A 22,954-nucleotide genomic window follows, 5' to 3' on the forward strand; every position below is an offset into this window, starting at 1 on the left:
TGCCTGTGTCTCTGCCTCTCTCTCTCTCTCTCATGAATAAATAAAATCTTAAAAAAAAAAAAAAAAGTACCAAGGGGGACCTAAGGGGGGTGCTCAATCGGTGGAGCGACTGCCCATCAGGTCAGGTCATGATCCCTGGATCCTGGAGTTGAGCCCCGCGTAAGGCTCCCCACTCCCCGCTCAGTGGAGACTGTTTCTTCTCTGCTTGTGTGTCTACGCTCGTGTGCACACTCGCTCGCTCTCTCTCAAATAAATAAAATCTTAAAAAATTGAAAGCTAAAAGCCTAAAAATAATGACTTCACATCTCATGAGAGGTATCACATCTAGACACAAAAAGTATAACTTTGATATACGTAGTGTAGTGCAATATGATTGTTATATGGTTAAACATGAAAAGGACTATATATTTTAGAAAATAATTTGTTTCAGATAATTTTGAGGCTTACTTGATTTTTTCTCTCATTCTTATATTGAGAAAGTTAAAAACCTACAGAAAAGTTATAAAAAATAGAAATGATAAGCACCATATACTCTTCATTTAGATTCCCTAACTGGTAATAATTTGTCATATTTGCTTTCTCTCTCTTTCTCTCTCTCTCTCTCTGCCAGGGCATTTATATGCATTTTTTTTTCTGAGTCGTTTGAAAGTGAATTGCAGACATCAAGACTTTTCACCATGGTCACTTCTAAGAACAAAGGACAATCTTCCACATTAGGACAATGTAATTAACATAATCAGGAAAAGTAATAAGACTATCTCATATATTTCATATAACTTATATTGAAGTTCCCCCAAATGTCTCCCAATTCTATTCTTTAGAGTTGCTGGTTTGGGGTTATTTCTGTTTTTAAGAGTTGTTTTTAATTCAGGTTCCAATGAAAGATCCCACATTAAATATAACCGTCATCCTCCAGCTTCTTTCATCTGCTACCATTCCCAGCCTCTTTTTTTCACAACACTGACATTTTTGAAGAGTTGAGGTCAGTTGTTTTTTAGAGCATTCCCTCCATTTGGATTTGTCTGATTATTTCCTTAGGATGAGATTCAAGTCAGACATTTTTGGAGAGATCCTACATAGGTAGAGTTGTGTCCCCAAAGCCTCAAGGGAGCGCGTGGTGGCAGTTTGTCCCATTATCAGTGACGTTAAGCTTGATCATCTGGTTAAGGTGGAAATATTCCCGACATTTCTCTATTGTAAAGGTACATTTTCCTCTTCGTGATACTCTGAGATGATGTAAAATGTCCTTATGTATATTTACACTTTTTGATAGAAGTAAACCTTTTACCAAATAGTTTTAGGATATGTCCATTTTGATGAATTTCTAATTCGAGAAAACTTAGTAAATCTGGGGTGACTCCCTGCCAGTGATTTGCAGGGTACTGAGTGGAAAACTGTGACACTTAGTCATGATATCTTAATAAATATGTGGAAAATATTTCCAAATTGAAAATGAATAGCAATAGAACCTTACTTCTCTTATGAAAGGACATTATATCCCTAAACAGAATTTCCCCTGCATTTGAACTGTTAGAAAGTTTTAATGAAAAAACCCCATCATAACTTTATTTTTTGGCATGTTTAGAGGGTGATATATGTTATATATATGTGTGTGTGAATATATATATATATGTATATATATATATATATATATATAAATTTTTTTGGCTTCAACCGTAAGATTTTATTTTTTTTTTAGTTTCAGAGGTAGAGTTTAGTGATTCATCAGTTGCATATAACACCCAGTGCTCATGACATCAAGTGCCCTGCTTAGTGCCCACCACCCAGTGACCCCGTCCTCCCACCCTCTCACCCACCTCCCCTCCAACAATCCTCAGTTTGTTTCCTGGAGTTAAGAGTCTGAAAACCACCATAACTTTTAAAGATCTGTTTATTTCCTTCACCCCTGTATCTCACATTTAGGTATAATTCACTTTACATTCTCTTCTCAGGTTTTTCTTTTCTTCATTACAAAACACAGTTGACTGGCTTAAGTTCATTGAGTGCCAACCTGAGATAAAATGCATATTTTGAACCTAAACAATTCTATTTTGGCTTTAATTTTATGAGTAGCATTGCTTAATGCCACAAATAATTATTGAGTACCTCCTGTGTGCCAGGCACTACACCCAAAGGGCAGCATTTTTTTCTATTTGCTACTCATTTTCAATTAGTATCAACATGGAATTTGGTAACAAACCTGACAACTCCACAGTGCCATTCATCTGATGAGAGGACACTGCTAAAGCAGAACTCTTGATCAGACAGGTAGTGCAAAATACCAGAGCTCCGATCTCTCAATCATGAGCTAAGATAGACAAGCCCAAGCTCATCAAAGCAATGTGGAGATGTCAGTATGCAATATGAGAGGGTGTAGGCTGTAGGACGGTCTGTAATTGCTAATAAAAGTCACCGCGGCTGGCACTGATGGCCACCTATGCAGCAGCCTTTTATCCCGCTTTCATCCCAACTGGCAGAGCCTGTTTTCCAAGACAGAAGCTGAAAAAGAACATTTTTCCCAGCCACTTTTTCAGCTAGGTCCTGGGCATACATCTCAATTCTGGCCAATGAGACAGAAGAGAAAGATGTTCCTTCTCAATAAAGAAATGTAACAAATGATGAAGGAGTAGAAGGCAAGCTGAGCTCCAAGCACAAGCTGATGGCCCTCAACAATCCCCCACGCAGGTGGGACGTGTGGGATTTCCCCAGGCCCTCCTGGCTGCCCTTGAACAAAGGAAAGGGAGAAACAAATGGTTAAATGATAGAAAGCATAGTCATGCAGGACTGGAGTCTCCAACAATTGGCAACTGTCTTAATGATTTACAAGAAAAAAAGCAATCTCCAAAAACCTATAGACTCAATTTCCCAGAGCCCCCACATTGCCCTCCCCTCCACAGGACAGAACATCTTATATAATCAGTCATCCCTCCCAACCCCGGTGCAGTTTGTCCTGCCCACAGGTCCTGCCCCAGACTCTAATAAAAGCACCTTTTTGCACCAAAGACATCTCAAGAATTCTTTCTTGGCTATGGACTCCGAACTCTATCGCCCCATCACCCTAAACCACATCAATAATCTTTACCTTCCTCAATCTGCACATGGTTTTGTGCAGACATGATGCCTATGGCCATAGCAACCAGAAGCCTGGGGACTTCATGACATGGTAACACTCTTCTTGTTATGTGAAACAATAAAAAACCTTACTGTTTAAGCCATTTTAAGTCAAGTCTTCTGTAATTTGTAGCCAAAAGCAGCCCAACTGATAAATAGCTCTAAAGGAAAAATAAGCCTTTAAAGCAGGAACTATCATGGCAAAAAAAAACCCAAACAAAAAAAAACTAAAGCTGAGTTACTAGCTGTCAGACCCAAATCAAGTTCAAATGCCCCAAGATTTCCATTATATGTAATGAAATAACTTAACTCCTATACCTAGAATGGTACTAGCTCTGTTGCACCCTCAGAACTGATAAAAATACTCACTCAAATTGTTTCCTGTGGGAACCCTGGTTGAGAAAAGATGAACATTCAGTACTGACACATTGCCTCACCTCTCCACCTGAAACTACTTTATCTCACCCACACACCCTCGCCTGCGGAAAAAAGCAAATAAACCTTCAGAACCTGAGCCACCATATGCTGGAAAATATAGAAAATCATCCTTAACAGGATTTCTTCCCAAGTACTTTTATTTCTTCCTCCAAGGAAGATTCACTTAACATTTACTTCATTTTACATAACATGTACCTTAGCTAATGATCCCTGTAGGCTTTTCTACTCCCATTCCTATATTCCCCATCCTGTAAGTCCTGAAGACAACAGGCCTTGGGCTTTTAGGAATCAAGGGCTCAAAATTCTAATTTAGCAATTTTCTAGATTAGAGAAACTTGGCAAGTTCTTTGGTTTCTCTGGGCCTAAGCTCTGTCATTTATAAAATGGGAGAGCGGGGGAAGAAAACCCATCCATCTCATGGGGTTGTAGACTGTCCCTCAGTTAGGATTTGTCCCATGTATATGAATTGTATATTATTCCATCTTATATATCACCTGGGTATAAGAATTATAAACCGTGTATGTAAGTGCCTGGCACCATGCTGGGCACACAGTATCCAAAAAATGGTAGCTTTTATTATCTGTTCATCATCCAGAAAATATAGGTGAAAAAAATCATCTGGTAGGTGGGAAGCTTTGATTTCAATCAGAATTCTATTGACTATACACACTTGTGGGAAAGTAGTTCACTTAAAAAAAAAAAAAAGATTTGGTTTATTTATTTGACAAGAGCACACGCAGAGCTGCAGGCAGGAGAGGGAGAAGCAGGCTCCCTGCTGAGCAAGGACCCTGGGATCATGACCTCAGCCAAAGGCAGATGCTTAATTAACTGAGCCACCCAGGCGCCCCAGTTTACATTTTTTTAAAGTTAATAACCCTCAGAACTTACCTACGTATTAAATCAACTATCAGTTTCCTGCATTCACTCAAAGTCACAGAAAGGAGAAAAGGAATAAATGTGAGGGTCAAATTGCAGTAGATGGTGAGAAAAACAATGGGTGATGGGGAGGTGGAGGGCGGGGAATAAAGTGATTTTTAGTGATGATGGACATGTATTAATTACGATTTTATAGCTGCTGATAAAATAAGCTACAAGAGTGTAAGAGTATACACTTATGAAACTCAACGAATTTAAGATTTACAAGTTACCACATGGAAATCTTGCCTTAAGAAAATCCATAAATGAATATTGACATCCAACACAGCCCCAGCCAAGCATGCCCAGAGTTAAGTGTGTAACTTAATCCTTTCATCTACCATTTCACTTTCCTCCATTTCAGTGACCTGGGGTCACCTGTGGCCAAGCGGGGTCCCAGAAACAAGGGATCCTTCTGCGGTGTCAGGACAATAGTAGCCCTAAGGCTGTGTCACATTGCCCAGGCATTCACCTCATCAGGTACGCATTTTATCACCTTACACCCTCATAAAAATGTTGGGTATATTTTGAAAGATAAAGGCCACATTCACAGATTTTTTTCCGCCCACAGGTTTTTTTTTAAGTGAGCAAGTGAAGGAGGGGTTTAGGGGCAGAGCGGGAGAATTTAAGCAGGTTCCACTCCCAGGTGGGCCTGATCAGGGGTCCCCATCTGACAACCTGAGCAGAATCGAGAGTAGCAGGCTGACTGACTGAGCCACCCAGGCGCCCCTTATACAACTTTTATTACAGTATATTATTGTCTTATTATCCTGTTAATCTTACTGTGTCCTTATCATAAACTTTATCATAGGTGTGGACATACAAGAAAAACACCCCAGGGCTTGCCCCTAAGGGTCTGGGACCACGTGTCTGTCTCCCGTCCCCCATAAGGGGGGGGGCTACGGTCTTAAGATCTGCATTAGAAAAAGATAAGGTGGTTTGATGTTAGAAGGGCAGTGCTCAATTGGGCAGCACAAACACTAAAATTGACGTTAGGACAGGTGTAACTTAGAAAATACGGCAAAATGCTAACGAATGTAGAATACGGTGGTGTACGTGTTGGTGTTCATGGCCCAGGACCCCGGCCCCCCCGGAGCGACCCCCCCCCGCTCTCCCCACCCCCGCCCCCAGGATCCCGACCCTCCCGGAGCGACCCCCCCCCGCTCTCCCCACCCCCGCGCCCAGGACCCCGACCCTCCCGGAGCGGCCCCCCCCCCGCTCTCCCCACCCCCAGGACCCCGGCCCCCCCGGAGCGACCCACCCCGCTCTCCCCACCCCCGCGCCCAGGACCCCGGCCCTCCCGGAGCCCGGGCCCTGCGGACCCCCGCTCCCCGCCCCGCCCCGCGCTCGCCCGGAGGTCTCAGTCCGCTCTCAGCATCCACTCCATCACCTGGTTCCTAGAACTCAGATTGCGCAGTGGTCACGTCATCATCGACCCGGGCTCGCCGCTGCAGGGCAGGGGCCTCCCCGACCGCCCGGTCTCCCCGCCCCGGTCCCCAGCCCCACCTCACCCCACACGTTTTCATAATCCTCTCGGGCTCCGGCCCAGCGGCGCCGAGCGGAGCTCGATCATATAAGGAAAATACCGCGAGCTCACGAGGGGGCTACACTGGGGACTCGGGGGCTTCCCGCGCTTCCAACCCCGACCACCGCCCCCCACCCGGTCCTCCCGGCCCCTCTCCCGCCGCGCAGCCTAGGCCTCCGCCCCTCCGCGCAGCCGCGCCCGCCCCGCCCCGCCCCCGCACGGGCGCCCAGCCAATCCCGCGGCGCCGCCCTCTGCGCCCCGCCCCCCGACTTCCGGCCGCTCCCCGCGCTCCCCCCGACTTCCGGCCGCGCTCCCCGCGCCCCCCCGCCCCGGCCTCTCCCGGCTCCGGCCTCTCCCGGCTCCGGCCCCCAGCGGGCGTGTGGGTGCGGGGGTGCCCGGGGCGGGGACGGCGAGCTGTGCTGGGCCCACGGGGTGACCGAGGCCAGGGACGCGGCCAACGGGCGACGGGGGCGGGGGGCAGAGAGGTGGGTTCGAGGGCAGAGTGGGGGCGGGCGCCGAGGGCGGAGGGCGGCGAACCCCAGCGGCCGGGGCGGGGGGGGCGGGGGCGGGTGGCCGACAAGTGGGTGAAAGGGCAGGGGCGGAGCGAGGCGCCTCTCTAAGGCGGCGGCGGGGGCGCGGCCGGCGGGAGCTGGAGGGAAGCGGGGGCATCGCCATGGCCCTGCTCCGAGGTGAGCGGCGCGGGGCGCGGGGGGCGCGGGGGCAGCCCCGAGGGCTCGCGCGGGTCGGGCCGCGTACTTGCGGGGCACTGGCCGCGGCGGCTTGGGTGCAGTTGGCCGCGGAGGGTCGAGCCCGAGGCCCGCTTGCTTCCGACCTTGAAGGCCGTCGGACCCTCCTGCGCGCCGCCGCCCGCGCCCCGCGCCCCGGTTTTTCCCAGCTGTTGGGCGAAGTGGGGCGGCGCCCGGGGCGGAGGGCTGCGTGGCCGAGGGCCCCCCCCAGCCTCCGAAAGGGTCCGGGGCGCCGAGGGCCGGTGGGGAGGAAGGGGAGCCCGCCGCCCCCGCCCCCGCCCCCGGATTCGGCCGCCTAGTGACCCCCCCGCCCCCCGCCCCATGATCTTTCCCTTCCTGGAAGCTGCAGTCACTAAGTCCGTGAATTCTCGGGTTAGCTTAAAACAAGAAACTTGGGTAAACCGCCTTCTCCTAACAGGTGCTCACAGTCCATGGAATTTCGACTTTGAGGAACCAGAAGGACCCATCCCAGTTTTTTATTACCGTGCATTAGGTGGTTGCCCTACCTGGAGGAACAGTTCTTTTTCTCCTATTTGACTTTTGGGGGAGTGTCTGTCAAATTAATCCGGAAACTGAAATGAATGCGGAGACAGCAGTTTTCCTTAATTTGTCCCGGTTGCTGTCTGCAGTTCCTCTAATTAAAGGAGTTAATATTCACCTAATAGTGTGATAGGATAGCAGTTGTTTTATGCCTCTCGCTTTAGTGGGATTTTTTTTTTCCCACGCGGTCACATCCTGCCTTGCAAGTCCTTTGGCTGCCCCCGACCTTGGTTCTGTCTCCATAGTCTGGCCTTTTCCAAAGCCTGTAGCTGGACTCACAGTCTCTAGCCCTTCTGGATTGGCTTCCTTCGCCTACCCGTGTGCGGTTAAGCTGCCTCCCTGTGTTTTCATCATTTGACAGCTCATTTATTTTTATTGCTGAAAATGTTCTGTTGTAGGGATGTGCTACATCCACTCACCTACCAAACAACATCTTGGCTTGTAAGTTTTGGCAGTCATGAATAAAGCTGCTATAAACGTTCACGTGCAGGTTTTTGCTCCGACATAAGTCTTCAACTCCTTTCTGTCAACACAGGAACGGTGATTGCTGTATGGTGTGGGTAGAGTAGGTTTTGTTTTAGGTTTTTTTGTTTTTGTTTATTTAATTTTTATTCATTTATTCATGAGACACAGAGAGAGGTGGAGGCACAGGCAGAGGGAGAAGCAGGTTCCCTGCGGGGAGCCCCATGCGGGGACCCAGGATCAGCCCTGAGCAAAAGGCAGCTGCTCAACGCTGAGCCCCCCAGAGGAGCCCCTGTTTATAAAGACTTTGTTTATGTATTTGACCCCACAAGCAGGGGGAGTGGCAGAGGGAGAGGGTGAAGCAGGCTTCCCCAGGATCGGGAGCCTGATGCAGGAGTCAGTCCCAGGACCCCCGGATCGGATCATGACCTGGGCTGCAGGCAGGCACTTAACCAACTGAGCCACCCAGGTGTCCCGGTTTTTACTTTCTTAAGAAACTGCCAAACTGTCTTTCGGAGTGCTCATATTTCACATTCCTGGCAGCAACGGAAGCGGTTTTTATTTGGCATCCTCACCAGCATCTGGCAGTGTTGGTGTTTTGGATCTTAGCCATCCTAATAGCTCTGTGGTGGCCTCTCATTGTTATTTTAATGTTAGGTCCCTAGTGACCTAAGATGTTGAATATATTTTTATATCGCTGTTGACCTAAGATGTTGAATATATTTTTATATCGCTATTCCCATCGTTGTATCATCTAACAGTGAAATGTCTGTTAAGGTTTTTTTGTTTTTGTTTTTTTGTTTCTTTTTTGTTTTTTTGTTTTTCTGTTAAGGTTTTTAACCGACATTTTAACTGGGTTTTTGGCTTTCTTAATGTTGAATTTTAAGATTGTGTATTTTGAAAAAAAAAAGATTTGTGTATTTTGGACACCAGGCTTTTATCAAATTAAGTGTTTTGTAAATACTCTTATTTTGTAGCTTGTTCTTTTCATTTCCTTTAATGTGTCTTGCAGAGCAGAAGTTTTTCCTTCTAATGATGTTCACATTATCACATTTTTATTTCATGGATGGATCAGACTATTGATGTTGAATCTAAAAAGTTATCACCAAGCCCAAGGTCACCTAAATTTTATCCTGTATTATCTTGTAGGAGTTTTATAGTTTTGCATTTGACATTTAAAACTATCGTCCATTTTGAGTTAATTGTGAAAGGTTTAAGGTCTGTAACCTAGATTTCATTTTTTTATTAATGTGTTTATTTTTGCATTTGGATGTCATTTGCTGAAAAGACTACCCTCTCTCTATTGAGTCACCGTTGTTCCTTTGTCAGACTTCGATGTTTTGCCCATGTTTTTTGTTTTCTTTTTTTACTCTTTTCGGATTGTAAAATTTCTGTTGACTTATGTTCAAAGTCACTGACTCTCCTTTCATTTCCATTCTTCTGTTAAGCCCAGTCAGTGGGTTTTTTCCATCAGATATCTTTCAGTTTTAGAATTGCCATTTAAAATTTTTTTTCGGGATCCCTGGGTGGCGCAGCGGTTTGGCGCCTGCCTTTGGCCCAGGGCGCGATCCTGGAGACCCGGGATCGAATCCCACATCGGGCTCCCGGTGCATGGAGCCTGCTTCTCTCTGTGACTATCATAAATAAATAAAAATTAAAAAAAAAAATAAATAAAAAATAAATAAATTTTTTTTCCATTTTGATTTTTTTTTATAGTTTGTTTCTTTGCTGAAATGGCTTATCCTTTATTATAAGCATGTTTCCTTTACATCCTTGAACATAGTTACCATAGGTAGGTGCTTTAAAATCCTTGCCTGCTAATTCTAACATTTGAGTCGTCTTGCGCTTGGTCTCTGTTGAATGTCTTTACTCTTAAGAATGAATCATATTTTCTTGTTTCTTCAATATGCATTCATTTTGGATTGTAGCATGGACATTGCATATGAAACATTGTAGGGGGGACGCGTGGGTGGCTCAGCGGTTTGACACCTGCCTTTGGCCCAGGAAGTGATCTTGGAGTCCCAAGATCAAGTCCCACATCAGGTTCCCTGCATGGAGTCTGCTTCTCCTTCTGCCTGTGCCTCTGCCTCTCTCCTACTCTCTGTCTCTCATGAGTGAATGAATAAATGAATGAATGAATGAATGAATAAATAAAATCTTTAAAAAAAAAAACCTTGTAGGGACCAAATTCTGTTATGTTCTTCTGAAACATGTTAATTTATTGTTTGGTTGTCTATTTATTTTTGCAGGTGGTTAATTTGGCTGAATTCAAGTGGTAAACTCTGTCTCCCCTGTAGAGGGCAAGAGCTCAAATCTAAGTTCGGTTCTGTTAGCCTTAGCCAAGATATTTGTAGGTGCATGGGTAAGGGGTCAGCCAGATATTTAGGCAGATTTCATATATAGGATTTGGCCTCCAGCCTGTGGTCCTTTCCCAGATTCGTTCTCATTTACCAGTGGGTCATGAGCTCAGTTCTCTGATCCTTCAAGCCAGTAAGACTATGATGAGTTCCTGAGTTCTACCCATTCCCGTGGTGCAGATTGCCTGCCTTCAAGTCAGAATCTATAAATAAATTGGATGCTTACCCTGTACAGTTTTCTTCTTGTATATCTCCTCCATGTCTGCCTAGTTTTGTTCGTTCCCTAAGGCCTTCAGGTAAGTCATTCTTCTAAATTGTCATGGCTGTTTGCAGAAGAGTTGGTTGGATAGGAGCATATTAAGCCATGAGCACACTCAGGCTATAATGAAATTAGGAAGAAAACATGGGAAAGGGAAAGAAAAATGAAATAAAATACTGACATAAAAATAAGTGACAGAGGCGTGGGGACGCCGAGGGACCCGCTTGGCCTCACATGTCTCTCCCGGGTGACAACAGGTGTGTTCATCGTTGCCGCCAAGCGGACGCCCTTCGGAGCCTACGGCGGGCTCCTGAAGGACTTCACGGCTACTGACCTGACGGAACTGGCCGCCAGGGCTGCCCTGTCTGCGGGTGGCGTGTCACCCGAGGCCATCGACAGCATCATCGTAGGCAATGTCATGCAGGTTAGTAGGGGGGTGTGGGGGGGGTGTTCATTCCGTTGCTCCATAGTTACTCAACAAATCACTTCCTGAATGGGTCGTAATGGCAAGCTAGTTAATCATAGTTAAAGGCATTTATGAATTGAACACTCCTGTGGCCCAGAAGCAGTGGTGAGTAGGATTCAAAGCCACGCGGACTCTGGAAGCCATAGACCCGTCCCGTTGGGGTTTCAGCCCATCACTTCCTAGGATCAGATTCGTTTCCTTGACGTACCTCCACCTCGCTGGTTTGTCTATGCCACTGAGGAGGGCAGAAGACCCTGGCAGGCCTCAGCAGGAGCGCGGCCAGTCCCTGCCGGGGCTTGTGCCTTCGCCAGCCGGCGAGCTCCACCACGCTGCACGCAGCTCATCATTTGCGGATAATGAAAGCTGTACGTGCCTTCGGAGCATGGCCTCTTCCTCCCTCCTCCTCCCAGCCTTGCTATGACGGCCCGCGTGGCGCAAGCCCTAGGCCCCGGCGCCATTGTGCTGGCTCAGAGGGCGAAGACGAGGCTGCTGCTGCCCCTCCGGGGCTCAGCTCCGAGGGCAGCCAGAAAGCTCGAAGGGATGTGCCGCTGTTCCCACCCTGGTCCCGGGCCCTGACTCAGAGCTGGCTTCCACTAAGAACGCGTTTTGTTGGCGGTGGAGTCTAGGCGACTTCGTCTTTTTTTCTTTCAGTGACACTTCTCCTTGCTTTGACATTCTTTTCTGCTTTTGAAATGAACTCTCAGTTACAGAATACCAGACTACGCTCAGTGGCAGCCATTGGCACCCACTGGAGAAGCTTGCAAGTAAGGACAGGTAGCAGCAGTGGGACGTGGGGGCGGGAGGTGATTGAAGCAGTGGTTACACATGTTCACAGGAAGCTAAAACTATCCCAACAGGTTTTGCTGTGATGGTAGCACAGGTTAGACTGACTAGTCCCTACCCTGCTGTGTGGCCTCAGTGTGTTCCAGCTCAGAGTCTGTGCAGCAATATGATTTCTTCTGGTTAAGAGTTCCTGGCTTGCACCTTTCACAGGGTGGCTGGAGGCCACCGGACCCATCTGTTAGCTTTTCAAAGTGCTGTCCTAGACCCGACAGATGTACAGAGAGACTTCAGGAGCTCTACACTGGAGCAACAGCATATAATTTGGGTTTCCTGGCTGGATGTGTAGCCCAGCCAACATCCAAATGCCGTTGCTGAGCTTCAGGGATTGGTAGAGCATGTCCTCCCCTTCCATATTCCTCTTGGCAAGAGAATAGACATTGTTTTGCGGTTTGCTGGAAACGGTGTCAGCCTTTAAATTGACATTCCTTAATCTGAAACCAAAGTTCATTTTCGTTGGGAATATCTTTCCACGTAGCAAGGAAGACCTGGTGCTCCATTCTGGAGTCTTTGACAAAAAACACACTTACTGGAGTGAGGCAGTTGAGGTAGAAGACGTCAGTATTGTTTTTCACAGCCACCCGCAGGTTATTCGGGGGACCATCTGAATGGTCCTAAGGTGTTCAGAGGCAGGGAGACATCAGGGCACTGGTTTGGCATCAATGGGGTATGGTTGGCCAGAGGAATGCTCCGGTGATGAAACCGGAGCCACTGTTGTTTGACTAGAGTACAAAGTCTGTCATGTCTGCTGAGCTTTGTTGGTGAAGTTCATTTCCATACATGTGTGCCCTTGGTGGTGAATACATGTTCCAGAAATCTCCAAGCCTGCTCCTTCCTGCAGGCAGCCAGACAGCCTTAAGAACCACACATCCAGTAGATCCCCTGCCTGTTCTGTGGAGAATGCTGGCAGGTCATTCAGACCATTGCTGACCACAGCAGGAGTAGGTGAAGGAGGCCCTGATGATGGGATGACTGCCCCACCAGACCATCTAGTCCTCCTCCCAAGAGATCCACCCTCCTATCTGTATGGAGGACACCTGAAGCACATTGGGGGACCAGGGTCAATGCTAAAAGGTCTAGAAGGTCACCTTGAAGGGGGATAACCTGAGGCTGTTCCAGGTTGGTGGCACTGGTGGTACCAATAGGGCTCTCATCTGCATCAGTACTCCCGTGATGTATTGACAAGTGTTTGCGATGGATTCCATGACTTCCTTCCACAGGAGCATTGGGAGGCTATGGTACACCAAGGCACAAGATCCAGTGTGGCAAATTAGCTCATCCAGCAGCGCTGGCATAATAAAATCTGTTTCCTCAGACATCAGTGGCTTCTCAAACAAGACTACTTGTTTGCCCATGACAGGGTCTTTTTGAGAGAAGATGCCAATAAATACAGCCCTGGTCTCAAAGGTCAGGATTAGTATAATCCTGTGTTGCCAAACTCAAGACTTGCTGTGCCATCTTCTGTGTTTCTGGTGGTTTGTTGGGAAACAGCCTTCCAGTGGCAGAAAGTGGAGTGAGCTGCACCTGGGTGCTTTCATCATGCAGACCCTGCGGGAGGCTTTCCAATAACACATCTGCATTGTCTGTTCTCCAGCATATTCTCCCGCAGTCCAAATCCTAGCTGCTTGAGCATCTGGTTCATCTAGGGAGTCTACGTCCTCACTCAGAGTGGCAATGATACTTTCATACTTGGAGTGTTGGCAAAAGATGTGCCTGATGACAATAGTTGCCTTTTGGACCATGTCATTGACTTTGGTCTGGATGAGATCAAGCAGTGTGCTGACCCCGTGCTCTGCAGATTGCTCCCCTTTGATGGCACACTGTCCAGTGGCCCACGCACTTTGTTGATTTGCAAACAAAGTCAACATCCACCTCTGGCATATTCCTTTAATTCTGCCAGAACCTGAGTAGTGTTGTTTTTGGATGCCAGACAGATCATGATGTTCAGTTCCTCTAATTTATCATAGATGGGATCCTTCAGATAATGCTGCCACAGCAATTTGCCACCATTGGATTTGAATCTGCCATAAGATCCTGTAGAGAATCCACCGGTCCCTGCTCTCCCACCATTTGGGCATTGATACGGAGTTTTGTTTGTTTTTTAAATATATTCCTTTTTTTAAAGATTATTGATTTATTTATTCATGAGAGACACAGAGAGAGAGGCAGAGACACAGGCAGAGGGAGAAGCAGGCTCCATGCAGGGAGTCCAATGCGGAACTCCAGCCTAGGACCCCGGGGTCGCGCCTTGAGCTGAAGGCAGATGCTCAATCACTGAGCCACCTGGGTGCCCCAATACGGAATTTTGTCACACATACTGCTGCTGTTTTCTGAACATAGAGATCTTCATCCTTTAAGCACATGCAGAGGGGCGCACAGGGATATTCTGTAATCTTGTCCCCCTGGATGCACCCCACAGTCCTGACAGCCAAGGCCTGAATTAGAGGATTGGGTCTCCGCAGTCCTTCACAAAGCTGTTGACAGCCGTGACGGCCATGTCTGGCTGACTCGGGGTGAAGTTCATCACATAAGATGCATGAGCTTCTTTACTTCCAGATTGTCGGCTTGCATACAATTCAGTACACGTGGAGAGAGCTGACATCCTTGTCCACAGTTGTGGCAGCAACACTTTCTTCACAGCCTCCTTCCTTCCTCTTCTTTCTTTTCCTTGTTGAGTTCAGCCTTCAGTTCAAAGATTGCTCCTTTTTCATTGGTTGTGAAATTCTTGGACTCAGTCATGGTTTTGGATCTTTAATGTGCACCAGGGCAGGGGAAGGGGTGGCAGAGACAGCCAGAGAGCACCGCCCGAGTGGTGGTGTAACGTTTTCCTCAGACTTCATTCATTTCTATGCCAGAATCCTATCCCATCAGATGGAATACCACATTTTGCTTTTCCATTATGCAGTTGATAAACAGCTGGGTTATTTCCACATTTTGGCTATCATGCCTAGTGTTGCTTTGAGCATCATATACAAGTTTTTATGTAGACAGAGGTTTTCATTTTTCTTAATTATATACTTAGGAGTAGGATTTCTGGGTTATATGGTATCTCCATGCTTAATTGTTTCAGGAACTTTCAGACTTCTCCAAAGCACCTAGAACATTTGACAATCCTACCTACAATGTGTGAAGGTTCCATTTTCTCCACATCCTTTTCAACACTTGTTAACCATGTTTTTGATTATCGCCATCCTAGTGGATGTGAAATAATATCTTATTTTGGTTTTGGTTTGCCTTTCCCTGATGACTAATGATGATGAACATCATTTCATTTGCTTATTGGCTATTTCTGTATCCTCCTTGGAGAAATGTCTATTCAAATCCTTTTCCCATTTTTAATTGTGTTGTTTATTATTGAGTTGTAAGAGTTCTTTACATACTCAGGATACAAGTCCTTTATCAGATATGTAAGTTGTCTTTTATTCCATTCTGAGTTGTCTTTTCACGTCTTGGTGGTATCCTTTGAAATACGAAAGTTTTTAATTTTGGTGAAGCCCAACTTATTTTTTGTTGCTTGTGTTTTGGTTGGTGTCATATCTAAGAATCATTTCCAAATGCATGGTGCATGAATATTTATCCCTGTTGTTTCCCCTGAGAGTTTTATAGTATTAGCTCTTATATTTGGGTTGACTAATTTTTATTAATTTGTTGTTTGTTTTGGGATACAGGATCAACTTAATTCTTTTGCATTTGTTGAAAATGCACCATTTGTTGAAAAGACCATTCTTTGCTTCATTGAGTGGTCTTTGCACTTTTATTAAAAATCAACCATATGAATTAATCTGTGACAAAGGAGGCAAAGATATACAGTGGGGAAAAAGATAATCTCTTCAGTAAATGGTGCTGGGAAAACTAGACAGCTACATGTAAAAAAATGAAACAACCATTTTCTCACACCATACACAAAATAAACTGAGAATGGATGAAAGACCTAAATGTGAGACCTAAAACCATAAAGGTCCTAAAAGAGAACATAGGCAGTGAATCTCTGACATTGGCCATAGCAACATTTTTCTAGATACATCTTTGAAGGCAAGGGAAACAAAAGCAAAAATAAACTATTAGGACTACATCAAAATAAAAAGCTTTTTCACAGGGACGTCTGGGTGGCTCAGCAGTTGAGCATCTGCCTTCGGCTCAAGGCATGATCCTGGGGTCCTGGGATCGAGTCCCACATTGGGCTCCCCGCAGGGAGCCTGCTTCTCCCTCTGCCTGTGTCTCTGCTTCTCTCTCTCTGTCTCTCAGGAATAACTAAAAACTTTTTAAAAAAATAGCTTTTTCACGGTGAAGGAAACCATCAATAAAACAAAAAGGCAACCTCCCGAATGGGAGAAGATCTATGCAAATGATACATCTGATAAGGGGTTAATATCCAAAATTACAAAAAAAATACAACTTAACATCAAAAAAACAAACCATCCAATTGAAAAATGGGCAGAGGACCTGAGTAGACATTTTTCCAAGGAAGACATCCAGATGGCCAACAGATGCACGAAAAGATGCTCCACATCACTAGTCATCAAGCAAATATAAATGAAAACCACAGTGAGATATCACTTCATACCTGTCAGTACAGCTAAAATAAAAAAATACAAGAAATAAGTGTTGACAAGGATGTGGAGAAAAAGGAACCTTCCTGCACTGTTGGTGGGACTGTAAGCTGGTGCAGACACTGTGAAAAACACCATGGAGGTTAAACCTTTTAAATAGAACTGTCATATGATCCAAGAATTCCACTAGTGGGTAATACAGCCAAAGAAAATGAAAACACTAATTCGAAAAGATACACTCACCTTTATGTTTATTGCAGCATTATTTACAACAGCCAAGAAATGGAAGCAGCCTAAGTGTCCATCGACAGATGAGTGGCTAAGGAAGATGTGGGATGTGTCTGTGTGAGAGTCGTATATAATAGAATATTATGCAGACATAAAAAAGGATGAGATTGTACCATTTGAGACAACATGGATGGGCCTAGAGGGTAATATGCGAAGTGAAATAAATCAGACTGAGCAAGACAAATACATGATTTCACTCATATGGAGTCTAAAAATACAAACGAAGCGGAATACACAAAACAGAATCAGACCTGTAAATACAGACAACGAACTGATGGTTACTACAGGGGAATGGGCAAAATTGGGTGAAGGGAGGTAGGAGTTACAAACTTCTGGTTATGGAATGAATAAGTCATGGGAATAAAAGGAACAGCATAAGGAGTATAGTCAGTGGTATTATAATAGCATCGTATTGTGACAGGTGCTTACCACTTGTGAGCACAACATCACGTAGAAATAACTCTTGTGCACCTGAAAGTAATATAACCTTGGTGTCAACTATATTCAAATATACATTTTTTAAAATAAAAGTAATTTTAGGTTTTTTTTAAAAATATTTTATTTATTTATTCATGAGAGACACCGAGAGAGAGAGAGGGGCACAGACACAGGCAGAGGGAGAAGCAGGCTCCATGCAGGGAGCCCGATGTGGGACTCGATCCAGGGTCTCCAGGATCACGCCCTGGGCTGAAGATGGCACTAAACCACTGAGCCACCAGGCTGCCCAATTTTAGGTTTAGATTGAAAAAAATAACATGCCTACATTGGCCTCCTTCATTTAGGAAATGCATATGAAATGTCCCTTACGACACATAAAAAGTTATGTAATAAAAACATCTTGTTTACAAAATAAAAAAATCCGTTGACCACAGATGCATGATTTTATTTTTGGACTTTCAATTCTGTTCCTTTGATCTGCATGCCTGTCCTTTTTATATCCATTCCATACTGTCTTGATTACCATTTCTTTGTAGTAAGTTTTAGAATTAGGAAATATGAGTCCTCATCCTTTATTCTTCTTCCAGAGCTTTGGCTCTTCTGGGTCTCTCACAATTTGATAGGGATTTTCGAATCTGTCACTTTCTATAAAGAACTCAGCTGGGATTCTGTTAGGGATTCTGTTGAATCTGTAGGTCACTTGGACGAGTGTCACCATCTCAACAATGTTAACATTCATGGGATGTTTTTTCATTTGTATAAATCCTCTAATTTTTTCAATATTTTATAGTTTTTAGAATATACGTTTTACACTTCTTTTGTTCAGTCGATACCGAAGTACTTTACTATTTTTGATGCTATTTTGAATGGAACTGTTTTCTTATTTAATTTCAGATTGTTCAAGTGTATAGGAATATATAATTGATTTTTAAAATAAATTTTATTCATTTATTAATGAGAGACACAGAGACACAGGCAGAGGGAGAAGTAGGCTCCATGCAAGGAGCCCAACGTGGGACTCAATCCCCAGACTCCAGGATCACGCCCTGGGCTGAAGGCAGGCACCAAACCACTGAGCCACCCAGGGATCCCCTATAATTGATTTTTGTATATTGATCTTGTACCATGATTGCTGAACCCATTTATTCTAATAATTTTTTAGTTAGTTCCTTAGGGTTTTTATATGTGACATTGTGTCATCTGGGAGTAGAGATAGTTTTACTTCTTTCTCTCCAATCTGGATTTCTTTTACTTCTTAATTCTTGCTTCATTGCCCCATCTAGAACCTGCAGGGTTGAAGAGAAGTGACAAGAAGTGGATATCCTTGTTTTCTTCCTGATATTATGGGGAAAGCAGCCATGTTTCACCATTAAATATGATGTTAGATGTGGACTTTTTTATCAGGTTGGGGAAGTTCCCTTTTATTTTTAGTTTATTAAGTGTTTTCATATGAAAGGGCATTGGCTATTGTCATGCTTTTTCTGTTTCAGTTGAGATGATCATATGATTTTTGTTTTTTATTCTATGATATGATCACATCTTAATATTATGTTATCAATTTATCAACATTAAACTCTTGGCCAACAGCGCTGTAACTAGCACCTGATGAAAGTTTCTCTAACAGACATCTCCATGGGGCACATCATGCCTTCCTCCACTTAGATGCACCAGGCAGCATGTCAGCACTATGCCTGGGGCTATTTTGAACATCAAACTTACCAACAAAAGCACAAAAATGACAAAAAGCACACACAAAAAAGACTAAGTAGACTGCAGGAAGGACTTTTTTTTTTTAAGATTTTATTTATTTGAGAGAGAGAGAGAACAGTAGCAGGAGGGAGAAGCAGTCCCCCTGCTGAGCAGGGAGCCAATGCGACCGTAGGCTCCATCCCAGGATCCTGAGATCATGACCTGAGCCAAAGGCAGACACTCAGCTGACAGCCACCCAGGCACCCAGAAAGGACATTTGTTTATAGCACGAGAGCTAAAACAGGAAGGCTATGTCCCCTTGCTCATCCTCAGCTAGAAAAGTGTGCATTATATCAGGCAGCTAAAATTTCTCAATTTCCCTCCACCCCAATGTCTGGAAATAACTACAGAAGTGCTGCAGGTATTGATGTTGGGGCTACAAATAAATTTTAACAAGTAGTTGAATTTGCAAGTATGGAATCTATGAATAATGAAAATCGACTGTATTTTGAACTTACATATTTATGTTCTGAGAAGTGTTTAAGGTACTAATGTATTCTGTCCTAAGCAGTTCTAATATATGAAAATAGCTTTATTATAAGGAATGATTAAATGAATGATAGAAGTCAAAAGGTATAAACTTCCATTACAAATAAAGAAGTCTTGGGGATGTAATGAAAGCATGATGATTATATTATAGTTAATGACACTCCATTGCATATCTGAAAGTTCCTAAATGATATGAAAAGTCCTTGAGGGAAGAAAAAGGAACAAAGGCCGGGTTTTGCTGCTGCTCTCGCCTCCACGCAGATTGAAACAGTCCTCCAGCCCCTGCAACGACTTCCTTTAATACTCTACCTGGTAGCTTGGCCCTTGTGGTGTTTCTTTGCTCTGATAACCAGACACCTCCACCCAAGAGGCATGTTCGCAGTCATCTCGCAAACATGGGGCCCACTGATACATCTGAAGGGGTTCACGACTAACGTTCGCTTAGACAGTAGTGAAGACCTTGAACAGTGGCTAATCCCACAAGGTTTTGGAAGCTCTGCTTCCAAATGCCTTAGAGACACGGTCCCTAACCCCCACTAACTAAGATGTATGTATCAGTCATACCTCAGCTCCAGTGCAGCTCTTTCTGCCTCAGGGCCCTGTTGAGGTACTTTAATTAAAAGCACCTTTTCTCACTGAAAACATCTCAAGAATTCTTTCTTGACCATTCACTCCCAGCCCCACACCAGTCCTCCTCATGAGAACAAAATGTAGGGTAACTATATATGGTGACAGATGTTAACGAGACTTCTTATGGTGATAATTTGCAGTGTATACAAATATTGAATCATGATGTCGTATGCTTGAAACTAATATATGTCAGTTATACCTCAATTGAAAAATAAAACAAGAATAATTAGGAACTTTTAAAGGGAAGTTCTGGGTAAGATTTATGGAATGTTAGAGAGCCAGAAGAAACCCTAGAGATTTTCTAGAACCCCAGGCCTCTCTTAACACATGTGGAGGCCTCCAGAGAAGTTTCAGAGTTAAACCAGGTAGGCAGTAACAGTCCTGGGCTAGAATGCAGATCCCCTGACTGCTTTCTAGTTCAGTGTTCCTCCTGCTGTATTCAGCTCTTCCATAGATCTTGGGGCTAAAAGGGACTTAAGTCATTCCATGGGAGCACTTAGAGAATATGTAACCAAAAAAAAAAAAAAAGAAAGAAAAAATTATCACTTTCTTTCTGGAAGTGGCCAAAGTGGAAGACCTCTGGTTTATATGCACCAGGTCGGACCACATCCAAGACTTACAAACAAGTAAGTATGTGCTCTGTTGGTAACATGTCCAGAAACTATATATCTTTTTAAGATTTTGTTTATTTATTCATGATGGTGGCAGAGACACAGGCAGAGGGAGAAGCAGGCTCCATGGCAGGAACCCCATGCTGGACTTGATCCCAGGACCTGAGCCTCACAACCTGAGCTGCAGGTATATGCGCCACCTGGAGGTCCAGAAACTATATTTAAACAGTTGGTCTGGGATTCAACAACTCATTCAAAACTACTCTACTGTTTTTATTCACAAATGAGGCACTTGTGAATCCTTTTGCAGATAACTTCCCACAGGAGGAACTTCAGAGTTAGATGAACCAGGCTTCACACTACTAGTGAATGACTGAGTCTAGATGAGACTCCAACCCCGATCTCCTGACTCTCGGCCTCATATTCTCTGTTACCTCAGGCTACTGCATGATTTTATTACAACACCTATTCAACAGTCTGGACATGAGAAAAGTGACTCCGAAACACAGAACCCTGGCAACAGAATATCCACTGACCAACAATATTTTTTTTTTTTTTTAAAGATTCTGTTAATTTTGAGAGAGAGCGCCAATGAGTGTGAGCAGGGTGGGGGCAGTCCCCGAGGGGGAGAGATCATCCCAGCACACTCCCCGCTGGGTGCCAGCCAGTCTCACCCACCCCAAGATTAGGACCTGAGCTGAAATCAAAAGGATGTTTAACTCACTGAGCCACCCAGTGCCACCCTCTTCATGCTGCTTGGGAGTCATCTAGTCCCACCCATGGACTGTTCTTTTTTCATTGTTTTATTTGGGAAAAATGCTTCTTACAAAAGGGCAACTACAGAATAGAGTCCTCTGCAACATTCACTTGTTTTTTCTTAAAGTGAAAGAATGGGTGGGATCCAAGGAATCAAAGCAGCAGATGTGGTGTAGGAAAGATGTTAGGGCTTGAAGCTGGCAGCCGAGAAAGAATTCTTTTTTTTTTTTTTTATGTTTTTTTTTTAATTTATTTTTTTATTGGTGTTCAATTTACTAACATACAGAATAACCCCCAGTGCCCGTCACCCATTCACTCCCACCCCCCGCCCTCCTCCCCTTCTACCACCCCTAGTTCGTTTCCCAGAGTTAGCAGTCTTTACATTCTGTCTCCCTTTCTGATATTTCCCACACATTTCTTCTCCCTTCCCTTATATTCCCTTTCACTATTATTTATATTCCCCACATGAATGAGAACATATAATGTTTGTCCTTCTCCGACTGACTTCACTCAGCATAATACCCTCCAGTTCCATCCACGTTGAAGCAAATGGTGGGTATTTGTCATTTCTAATAGCTGAGTAATATTCCATTGTATACATAAACCACATCTTTATCCATTCATCTTTCGTTGGACACCGAGGCTCCTTCCACAGTTTGGCTATCGTGGCCATTGCTGCTATAAACATCGGGGTGCAGGTGTCCCGGTGTTTCATTGCGTTTGTATCTTTGGGGTAAATCCCCAACAGTGCAATTGCTGGGTCGTAGGGCAGGTCTATTTTTAACTGTTTGAGGAACCTCCACACAGTTTTCCAGAGTGGCTGCACCAGTTCACATTCCCACCAACAGTGTATGAGGGTTCCCTTTTCTCCGCATCCTCTCCAACATTTGTTGTTTCCTGCCTTGTTAATTTGCCCCATTCTCACCGGTGTGAGGTGGTATCTCATTGTGGTTTTGATTTGTCCGAGAAAGAATTCTTGAGATGTCTTTGGTGCAAAATGGTGGTTTTATAAAATAATGCAAGGAGACAGGACCTGTGGGCAGGAAGCTGCCCTGGGGTCACTAGGAGGGGCCCAGTACATACTTCAAGTCTGGAGGGGCTTAGGGAGAGCAGGAGTCTCTAAGGAATTTGGAAGCAAGGTCTTCAGGACCCGAGGGGGCTGGCTCTTGTTGGGGGAGGTCCTTGATTTCTGTTCAGTAAAACGTGAGTCGTGAGGCCCTTCACATGTATACGGGTGGGTCATATGCTTGGGGGGGTGACTGCCAGCATGTGTCTTGGGAGGTAGAGATAAAAGTTTCCAAAGGAATTTTTATGTGTTAAAGTAGATTTACAAGATTCTAGAGGTTGGGCTAAGACTGCCTTGTGCCCTTGGAAAACAGTTCCTAGGGGAAGGTCCCTCTGCCTGTTTCAAGGACAAATCAATGGGCTGTAAGTAGTAAGGGAATTTAATAGTTTTTTCTTATGCGTTTTGTTTCCCACATCAGATGGACCAAGGAGAAAGGTCTCCAAGTTATTTTAGGAACTAGAATAACAAAACTCAAAGCTAAAATCTCCAATCAAGAAATTCCTTTTTTTTTTTTTTTAATTTTATTTATTTGAGAGAAAGGATGGGAGAGAGAACGGGAGAGCACAAGTGTTAGAGAGGAAGAAGCAGGTTGCCCATCCAGCAGGGAGCCCAATGCGGGCTCGATCCCAGGACTCTGGGATCATGACCCAAGCCAACGGCAGCCACTTTAACCTGATGAGCCACCCAGGTGCCCCTCCAGAAAGTCTTCTAACCGCTT

General features: G+C 44.7%; 1 protein-coding gene, 1 long non-coding RNA gene, 2 other non-coding genes and 1 pseudogene across 8 annotated transcripts in view; 1 reads left to right on the forward strand and 4 right to left on the reverse strand.

Annotated features, from left to right (window-relative positions):
• Window positions 1-1,873: 1,873 nt before the first annotated feature.
• LOC118355293 (uncharacterized) lies at window positions 1,874-6,183 on the reverse strand. 2 transcript variants are annotated; one of them, XR_004817494.2, is made up of 2 exons: window positions 5,976-6,183; window positions 1,874-3,590 (listed from the first exon to the last, which is right to left on the reverse strand). It is a non-coding gene; the product is annotated as an uncharacterized LOC118355293 (long non-coding RNA). The 2 variants fall into 2 exon arrangements; XR_004817495.2 differs by lacking the exon at window positions 5,976-6,183 and adding an exon at window positions 4,438-5,549.
• Window positions 5,820-5,902, reverse strand: LOC112648979 (small Cajal body-specific RNA 18). Its single transcript, XR_003129414.1, has one exon. It is a non-coding gene; the product is annotated as a small Cajal body-specific RNA 18 (non-coding RNA).
• Window positions 5,952-6,088, reverse strand: LOC112648988 (small Cajal body-specific RNA 17). Its single transcript, XR_003129423.1, has one exon. It is a non-coding gene; the product is annotated as a small Cajal body-specific RNA 17 (non-coding RNA).
• A 138-nt stretch (window positions 6,184-6,321) lies between the features above and the next one.
• Window positions 6,322-22,954, forward strand: part of ACAA2 (acetyl-CoA acyltransferase 2) — a 39,237-nt gene continuing 22,604 nt past the window's right edge. The window contains exons 1-2 of one of the 4 annotated variants that reach the window (XM_049112961.1): window positions 6,322-6,474; window positions 10,611-10,781. In XM_049112961.1, the coding sequence (XP_048968918.1) occupies window positions 10,767-10,781 (15 nt within the window). In that variant the 5' untranslated portion in view covers window positions 6,322-6,474; window positions 10,611-10,766. Of the gene's footprint in view, window positions 6,475-6,511; window positions 6,679-10,610; window positions 10,782-22,954 lie in introns of those variants that run through there. The other 3 variants (XM_035719252.2, XM_025429625.3, XM_049112962.1) reach the window with 3 other exon arrangements.
• LOC112648668 (AP-2 complex subunit beta-like) lies at window positions 11,841-14,156 on the reverse strand (annotated as a pseudogene).

The sequence above is a fragment of the Canis lupus genome, chromosome 7, assembly GCF_003254725.2.
Source record: "Canis lupus dingo isolate Sandy chromosome 7, ASM325472v2, whole genome shotgun sequence".
Classification (NCBI taxonomy): domain Eukaryota; kingdom Metazoa; phylum Chordata; class Mammalia; order Carnivora; family Canidae; genus Canis; species Canis lupus.